The sequence below is a fragment of the Archocentrus centrarchus genome, chromosome 23 (genome assembly GCF_007364275.1).
Source record: "Archocentrus centrarchus isolate MPI-CPG fArcCen1 chromosome 23, fArcCen1, whole genome shotgun sequence".
NCBI classification, from domain to species: Eukaryota; Metazoa; Chordata; class Actinopteri; order Cichliformes; family Cichlidae; genus Archocentrus; species Archocentrus centrarchus.
This window is the reverse complement of record NC_044368.1, coordinates 12,607,305-12,616,373: the sequence shown is the minus strand read 5'-3', so window position 1 is coordinate 12,616,373 and position 9,069 is coordinate 12,607,305. Positions and strand designations below refer to the sequence as shown.

General features: G+C 40.7%; 1 protein-coding gene across 2 annotated transcripts; it reads right to left on the bottom strand.

Annotated features, from left to right (window-relative positions):
• Positions 1-4,668: 4,668 nt before the first annotated feature.
• LOC115773822 (E3 ubiquitin-protein ligase TRIM39-like) lies at positions 4,669-8,841 on the bottom strand. 2 transcript variants are annotated; one of them, XM_030720740.1, is made up of 2 exons: positions 8,773-8,841; positions 4,669-7,378 (listed from the first exon to the last, which is right to left on the bottom strand). In XM_030720740.1, exon 2 carries the CDS (start codon positions 7,374-7,376, stop codon positions 5,505-5,507), a length of 1,872 nt encoding a protein of 623 aa, XP_030576600.1. In that variant the 5' UTR covers positions 7,377-7,378; positions 8,773-8,841; the 3' UTR covers positions 4,669-5,504. The 2 variants fall into 2 exon arrangements, with proteins under 2 accessions (XP_030576600.1, XP_030576599.1); XM_030720739.1 differs by lacking the exon at positions 8,773-8,841 and adding an exon at positions 7,512-7,629.
• Between the last annotated feature and the right edge of the window lie 228 nt (positions 8,842-9,069).

Below are 9,069 nucleotides of genomic sequence, written 5' to 3'. Positions count from 1 at the left end.
CTCAAATGTGGCTGCGACGAGCCTCACACACAGGTACACAGAGAGACACCACACGTTGGCTTGACCCATGAAGTGACCAATATGATACAACACGCACACACACACACACACACAAACAAACAGACAAATAAACGCACATATTGACACACGTAGGCCTCTGTAATAAAGCATGCATGTGCGTCCGCGCACACTCAAGAGTGCCAGATAACTTCCAATACTCACTGCGGCTGTGTTAACGTCCCTGCCCTCGGTTGTGAAATAAGGTCTGTGTTAAAAAAAAAAAAAAAAAAAAAAGAAAGAAAGAAGGAAAGAAATAGAAAAAGGCAGCCACATACACTATTCTGCTGTCAGAGCTTAAAGTAGCGTGTGGTGACGGACGGTCAGCCGAGGTGAACCGCTCTGTCTCGGGCTGTGCCCCTGTTTCCTCTCCGTCTCTTGTCTGTCTCCTCTATCTTTCCCTCTTTTCCGTCTTTGCCAGCTCTACCACTGGTGGCTTCCCCACTGCTCCGCTCGGGCGCTCCCGTGACGTCACGACGGTGGAGTGCGCGCCTCCGACACGTCCTCCCCTCTCCACCGCCGCCACCACCCCTCCATCCCGCTCCGGCGCGCGCACGCCAGACCATCCTCATTAAAATTCGCAGACAAAATCGGTTCATCTATTATATTCACATTATCCATTTAACACTTGGTTGTGTGTTATATATATATTTTTAAAAATCGTTATTTTTATATCCTGTTTTTTTTTTTTTTTTATTTGAATTTACCCGAACTACTATATTTCCCGATACTGCAGCAAAATAGAAGTATGGAGTGACATGAAACAGAAATGCAGTTTACTACATTGTAATACTGTGATATTACAGGTGTACTCGGTTCAGCAAGTTCATTTGACCCTATGAACCTATTACACTTTTCTTTATTTCTTTCATTTGCACACAACTGTGGAAAAGTCTTGGCTTTTACACTCATTTTCAGTCTAGTTATTGTGCCCGACTATTCTCAGAGGCTTTTTTTCTTTCTTTTTATTTTGTAAGCCACTTAAAACTGATCTATGAATCATTCAAACATAAAAAGACACCTAACTCAAGGGATGAACCAGTGTTGTGTCCACCATTTCTTTAGTTCAATCTATGAAAAATGCCAAAAATAACAGCTTTGCGGGTATAAAATGTATTTATGTATTTTTGTACAAACAAGTTGATTCCCAAAGAGGTATTAGCTGAAAATTTGGCACATCTCAGAATGGTGTCCAGTGTGTCTTTAAAAAAATTGAGCAAACTATGTGGCAGACAAAAGAAGAAGTGGCAGGCCTAAAAAAACTATCTACAGCAGATGAGCAGTACCTGAAGGTCATGTCGTTAGGAAACGGGAAAAAATCTAGCAAAGAGCTGACACAGGATCTGAGAGATGCATTTGGCCCTTTAGTTGATCCATCTACTGTTCAATGAAGCCTCATCAGAAATGGTCTCAGTGGAAGGGTGGCTGTCAAGAAGACATTCAGCAAGGGAAACAGGGAGAAAAGGCTGAGATATGCCACATTAAACAAGAAATGGACTGTGGCAACAGGTCTTATGATGTGATGAATCCAAATTTCTGGTTCAAATTGTCATGAGTATGTACAGCCATCTGTCAAGGACCCAATGTTGTGGTTTGGGGCTGCATTTTAGCCAGTGGTGTTTGAGATTTTGCCCAAAATTTTGATGGAATTATGAATGCAGAAAAGTACCATCAGATTTTGAAAGCCAATCAGATGTTTTTTGGTACAATCTGGAAAGCATTGGATTGGCAACAGCTTCATTTTTTTTTTTTTTTATCATGACACTGATCCCAAACACACTACTAATGCAATAAAGGCATAACTGTGTAGAAAAACACAGCATTTGTGCTGAAAGACACCATCAATGCTGAAACTAGCAAGACACTGCTAAACCACACACTGCATCTATTACAAAAGAATGGCTTCATAGGAGAAAGAGTCCAGGTGCTGAACTGGCCTGCCTGCACTCCAGACATTTCACCAACTGAAAACATCATGAAACAAAAAATATGACAAGATCCACGACTGTTGAGCAGCTATCAGCTATCAGACAAAAGCCCAGCAGCTGCTTCAGCACCTCAGTTCCCAGATGTTTACAGACTGTTGTTAAAAGAGTGGATGCTGCACAGTGGTAAACAGTCCTGTCACAACGTTTTTGAAACGTGTTTCTCCAAAACATATTCCCCCATTTCATGTTTTCATAATGCTGGTGAAGTGCTGTCTAACATGTCTGTTCAGGTGTTCAACTGGAGTGACTATGAAGGCCATAGCACATTATTCATATCATTATCATCCTCATCAAACCATTCAGTGACCCCCCTCATACATTAGTATAACAATGTCTCATTAAAACAACCTTGTACTGATTTGCATTCACTCTTTTCTCTAAGGTTTCAGTCGCTGGATCCTCTCATTGTAGTGGTTAAGGGTTCAGGTTTTTCCTTTAATTTCACTTGGGATCGTGAACTCATGAGAAAATTATTATTTGTATGTACAGGTGTTTGACTTTTTTTTTTTTAAATAGCTGCAGTACTTTTATGTGACTGTCTAATATACAGAGTTAAGCTGATCATTGTTTCTTTTTTGACATTAGAAATATCCCCTTGAGCAGTATCTATTCTGACTTATAAAACACAGATGTAACTAATATTATTAACTGCTACATTGTTAACTGCTATTCTTTTCTGCAGGTCAAAACAAAAAAAAAAAAAAGCCCCACAAAAATAAATTAGTTACATTAAGAAAAGAAAAAAAACTTGAAATGGAATAACCACTCGTTACAACCAAGGTATGCAGAAGAGCATCTCTGAATGTACAACACGTAGAACCTTCGATGGGCTACAGCAGCAGAAGACCACACCGGTCTGCTTTGACCTTCGGATGGTAGGGTCAGACTATGAGGCATGTTTCCAGCACCTTGTTGAATCGATGCCACCAAGAATTAAGACAGTCCTGAAGGCAAAAGTCCAAATCAGTACTAGCAAGGTGTTCGCTGAGTCTATTTCATTGTCTGTCCTTCCAATGTACAATAACACATTATCCTAAAGAAACATTTCTAACTAGATGCTGAGCAAACACACATGCACACAGACACACACATTTACAGTGTCTCAGTTCCCTCGGCGCCACTTAGTCAGACAGCTAAGGTATAAATAGTCTGCAGGCTAAAGTTCCCCTTGAGAGAGGTGGACCAATATGGTTTCTAAACTGTGTTTGCAAACTTCAACTCTGAAAATTTTTAATGATTTTTTCCAGTTGCCAGTAATTCTTATTTGTATGTGTGTTTTTAATCAATGTAGATTTTTTTTTATAGCAAGGTTGGGAAAGTGTGAATATAACTGTGGAAAAATAGGCATCAGCATAATAGGACCCCACTCCCAAAACCCATTACTCACAAGTAAACGCAGCAGAGGTCAATGTCATCTAAAGCGACAGAAAAAAGGGGGGGGGGGTCCCAGAAAATAAGTTTTAAGAAATACTTTTTTATTTAGCAGAAAAATACAAAAAAAAGAAGCAAGTAAACATACTGACAGCCAGCGATGTCAACAGCAAAACTGTAAGGAATGAGTGTGAAACTAACACACATAAAATATGTATACGAGCATTTTTGAAAATGACTGCTAAATGCAACTGATTTCTCATGATGCCACTTTCCAGGCCCTTGAGTCTTTACAGTAGATCAGTACAATGGTTAAACAATGGTGCCACCTTCTGGTTAAGTTCAGGTATTGCAGCATTTATGTTTATAACCATGTTTGTACATGACTTCAAACACAGTATACATTATGCACAGAGATTTTGCCCTCCTGTACTATGTCATACTACGACTTCTACTGCTTCTAAATTGTTATGAGGTCTTGGCTGCACAAAATTTTTCACACCACCAAAACTCAGCTTGTCCCTCAGTGGTAACACATTCATGCTCCGACTTGTAGTTTTAAGAGTGTTGACTCTTTAAGCGTGTAGTTTCACTTCCCATTTCACCTTCCGTCAGTTAATGCGCAAAGTTTCTGAAGATTAGATGAAGATGGACGGTTTAGAATCACCAGTTAACCTAACCCCACTAATTGCACGTCTTTGGACTGTGGGAGGAAGAAGGAGAGAACCCACACGGACACGGGAAGAACGTTTGTGTAGGTTCTCAGTCATCCAAAATGTGAACATTTGTCAGAGAAACTCAGGAGAATTTTCTCCAAGAATGACATTTCCCCCCGAAACTCCCTGGCTCATATAATGACACACATAAACAATAGTGGGTCAACAACTGTGCTAATCACCACGCTGAGAAATCTTCAGCTGACTGCATTTGATGTTATAGCAGCTTCTACACTGGCAGCAGTTCTGTTTGTGCCATTGTTACCTGTAAAAACTTCACCGGTGGAAGAATTAAGAGTGCAATAACATTGTGTCATCTGATTTTATACTTAGTGTGAAATACTCTTCTAAACTCGTGCAAAATGATTTATGTACATTAAGTACAGAATGGCCCCTGTGTGTTTTGATCACATTGCTTCATTATTTAAGAAGTGGAAATTCTCATAAAAAATGCACATAAACTGCACTTATGTGCAATACATGAACAAATGCACTTTGTTAAGCTCTAACACAGGATGTCAAAGATCACGCCCAGGAGATTTTAGCTATGCCAAATCCACATACATGTGACAAATGAAAGGAACAAAACAACACAAAGTGTCACACTATTCGATTTATGAACATCATTCTTATGAAGATTATGCGCTAGTTCAATAAGGAAGATGTGCATTCGCTCATCTGCCTCCACAGATGGATTTATTTGCAGCTAGCCTAACAACATGAGATGGCCACTAAGAAAAAGATGATTAAAAGCTGAAACACAAAAGGTCACAGGAGCTCATTTTAAGGAAATGCACTTTTATCTAGAAACATTATGCATATATTTCCATAACAATTAAACCAGCTGGTTTAAAAAGTATCAGGTATGATTTGGAGTAGTATGTCAGATGATAGTCTTTGGATTAAAATCATGTACTAAAAAAAGTTATGACATGTAAGCAGTAACATATAGATTTAAAAAAAAAAGGCAATAGTCACTACTGTCTTAATTTTAGTAATAAAGTGGCCACTAAATGCAGTTACCTTCACATGATGGCACTCTGCTCCTGTTGCTAAAACAGAACACTAGTCAATCAATACTGCCACTCTTTGGTTAAACACTGATAAGGCAACGTGTACTTTATAATTGGCTTTTTCTCTATTTCTTAAATCAGTGACACCAGATGGCTTGAAACAATATTTATCTTACACTGACTTTTGTCCTGGACTATGTCCCACTGCAACTTCTCCTGCCTCTAAATTGTTATGAGGTGTCTGACAGAGAAAATGCTTAGCATTATATATTCCAAAAACATGTAGGCTATCCCTCATTGGTAAATTAATATTTGACTTTTAGCAGAACATTAATTTCCCCTGATATAAATGTGGCACTTTAAGTTGCGATCCCCACAGGAGTGATGACAAGTGTGTTGTCATAATCACAACCCACCGGGAAGATTCCAAAAATAGGATACAGCTTAGGCCTGTTACTTAAGGAAAAGCCTGCTACAGAATATAGAAGAGCTTTTAGTACCGATGGGTTCTCATTGAAGGTACATTCTCTGAAGGAGTACATCAGAGTCCTGGCATCCACGTCATAGAAGGCGACTTCTTCATTCTCATAATCGACAAACACACCAACTCTCTGGGGTCGCTGTCTCACATGCAAAAGAGGAAAGTCATTGCAGGTGAAATACTGCTCCTCAGATTCTGTGTACTTTGCACTCAATGTCCAGGCTCCCTCTTCGTCCTTGGGAGGGAAACCCATTAGCATGCTTACAGACTCTTTGACCACTCCCAACATCCAGGCTTTACTCCCGCTGACACAAACCTCATAGTAGAATCTGCCTGAGGAAAATCCTTCTGTTGCAAGGACGTAGGGCTGATTTAAAAATACCCGCTCAAATAAAGGAGAGAAAGGCCGTTCATGTGTACGTAACATCAGCTTCTTGCCACCCTCACACACCATGAGTTTTGGATGGGCTATGTAGCCATTGAAACTCACATCCATCCAATCGTACTGCTGAATCATCATCAGCTTGTCCTGAGGTGGTTTCCACTCTTCTTCATAAAGATCATCTCTTAAAAACCAGTCTTCTTGAATAAAGTCATCTCTTAGTAGTTCGGCTGCATCAGCCTGCTCAGCAGCATCACAGTCATCAGACAACTTGAGCTCATGGATAAGCACGCCCATCTCATTACCGAGTGTTCTTTCCATCAGAGCAACATACTTCTTCACCATCCCCACATAGATCTGTAGACTCATTTTAGAAAGGCAGTGTATAAATGGAGGCGCAGAGAGGGACAGAGGGTCAAATAGGTCCTCGTTGAGTGCATGGTGCTGCAGGGATGGGCAGCTCTGCAGGAAGTGGAGATGGTCTTCTGTTTGTAAATATTGTGTCAATTTAGATCTTTTCCTCCTCAGCTCAACAACTTCTTCTTCCAACTGAGCTATGTGGCTTTCAGCTTGCTTTTCTACTTCTTTGTGTTTCTTTTGGATTAACTTTATCAGCTCGTCCTGTCTTTTTAGCAGAGAGCTCACCAGAGCTCCTAAAACCTCAACAATATCTGCTAGCTCTCGTTCTGACTCTTCCTTGTTCTGCTGAGCTGAGTGTTTGGCTTCCTTTACATGCCCGGATTTGGTATTCTCCATTTCTTTCATTTCTGATGTTACATTCTCAAGCCAGGCTTTCTTCTCTCTGAACGCACGCTCTAATGGGGCCGTTTCATGTGTCACATGGTCGTCTTTCAAGCACATGAAACAAATACACACCTGGTCTGTGCAACAGAAGAGCTCCAACAGCTTGTCATGCTTCTGACACACCCGGTCCTTCAGGTTTGATACAGGGTCGATCAGCTTGTGCTTCTTAAGGCTCGCGACTCTCTGATGAGGCTCCAGGTCAGTCTGGCAGTATGAGGTCAAACACACCAGGCACGTCTTGTGGGCCTTTCGCTTTGGTCCATCACAGACGTCACAGGGCACCTCCCCTGGTTTAGCAAGGTCCTCCTCTCCACCCTTTACCCTCATGCTGCTGATATGCTTCACCATATCTCTGAACTCTGTGTTGACCTGAAGCTGAGGTCTCCTGCGGAACCTCTTCTTGCAGAGGGGACACTGTGTCACATTACTGTTGTCCCAGTACTCAGTGATACAATTCTTGCAGTAGTTGTGTCCACATGGGGTCGAGACAGGATCAGTGAAATCATGCAGACAGATAGAACACAGGAACTGTTCCTCACACAGGAGGCTGCTGGCTGAATCCATGTCTAGAAGATAAGAAAGGATGTGATGATTATGGTTTTTAAAAACACAAAGTTTTAAATCAGTGACTGACTTTACATTGTAACTAATAGCATCCAAAATAATATGAATATGGGAAGAATTCAACAAAAGCAGCACCTGCCAAAATCCAACCTGACCTCCTCCTTCTCATTTTTCTTCTTTCAGCTGCTCCCTTTAGGGGTCACCATAGCAGGTCATCTGCCTCCATCTCACCCTATTCCCAGCATCAAGCTGTCAAGCCAATCCTCTGCATGCCCCTCTTCATTACATCCATGAATCTTCTCTGAGGTCTTCCTCTTTTCCTCCTGCCTGGCAGTTCCATATTCAACATTCTGTTGTCAATACATCCACTATCCCTGCTCTGCACATGTCCAAACCATTTCTGCCGTGTCTCTCAAATACTCTCGCCATTCTTAATGATCCACATGGCAAAGATTTTATGCTTCCTTCTATTTATCCAGGCTTGGGACCCACACTAGGAGTACACTGGCTTGTGGCTGGCCTGCAGCTGGGATAAAAACCCAACCTAACTGGTACATACTACTTACAGTAATTTCCTGCTTAGTTTATCCTTCTTGTTGCACTTCACTAAAAGTGTTAGTAGTTTTGGTGACAGCTGATAATTAGTTCACTCACTCAAATATTTTTTTAATTATTGAGCCTTTTTTATGCTTTAATAGTTCCTCGGTAGTAGGGAGGAAATGAGGATAGAGGGAGAGAGAGAGAGATCGGGGTTGACGTGCATCAAAGGTCCCATGAACTCTACATCAGCAGAGAGCGCATCTCTTAATGTCATTGTGTTTCTTCTAGCACTCCTAGCAGTCGAATGAAAAAGGTATTCTTGTTGTCACAGCAGTGTAAAGAAGTGAGCAGAATAACTGTTTAGAAGATGGTGAGTAAGAGGCATTTTCTGCAGACTCGCATGTGGACTTATGAAAGCAGTGATACATACAGGGAGAACTTCACGTGGAAAATCGCCAAATGAAACGATCAGCCTTCATTCACAGATGCTTCGTACAGTGGGGACTGTCAATCTGACGGAGAATCTATTATCAAGGGATTGGTTATAGGCTATAGACTTAAAGCGGCAAATTGCCTAAAGAGTTAAAAAAAATAAATAAATAAAAATCAACTTGTAATTAGCTGCTAAATACGGGACAGGCAAGGTTATCTGCCACTGTAAACTGCAGCCAAACATCGTTTTTAGTATTTGGATCTATGGGATCAACCTCATCGTTGTCAACGTATGTTTGATATTTGTTCATCTGCACGCAGTCTGCAGCATTATTTAAAATGCGCATTCATTATTTAGTCAAGAAATAACATGCCTCGTAGGTTAGAGAAATAGGCTATCTGTGTAAAAAACGAGTTACTTTACCTGCTAAGAGCAAAATGGAAGAGTTTGATCGTGTAGTTTCGTTTCTCGAAAATGTTTACCTCATCTTCCCCTCCCCTTTCCGGAAAAACAGGCTAAAAGTCACGGTCAAGCCTCGAATTTTGTTGCGCTTTTCTTCTAAAACATATGGTACGGGTGCGGGTTTTCTTGTCCTGCAGTTTTTTTTCCATTTTACTGCACAGTCCAGTAGAGGTTTTGCTATATTACAAATTCTAATACATTATCATCCTTACATTACACACTAGAGGTCACAATTTATTTTATTTCTTTTATGTATTT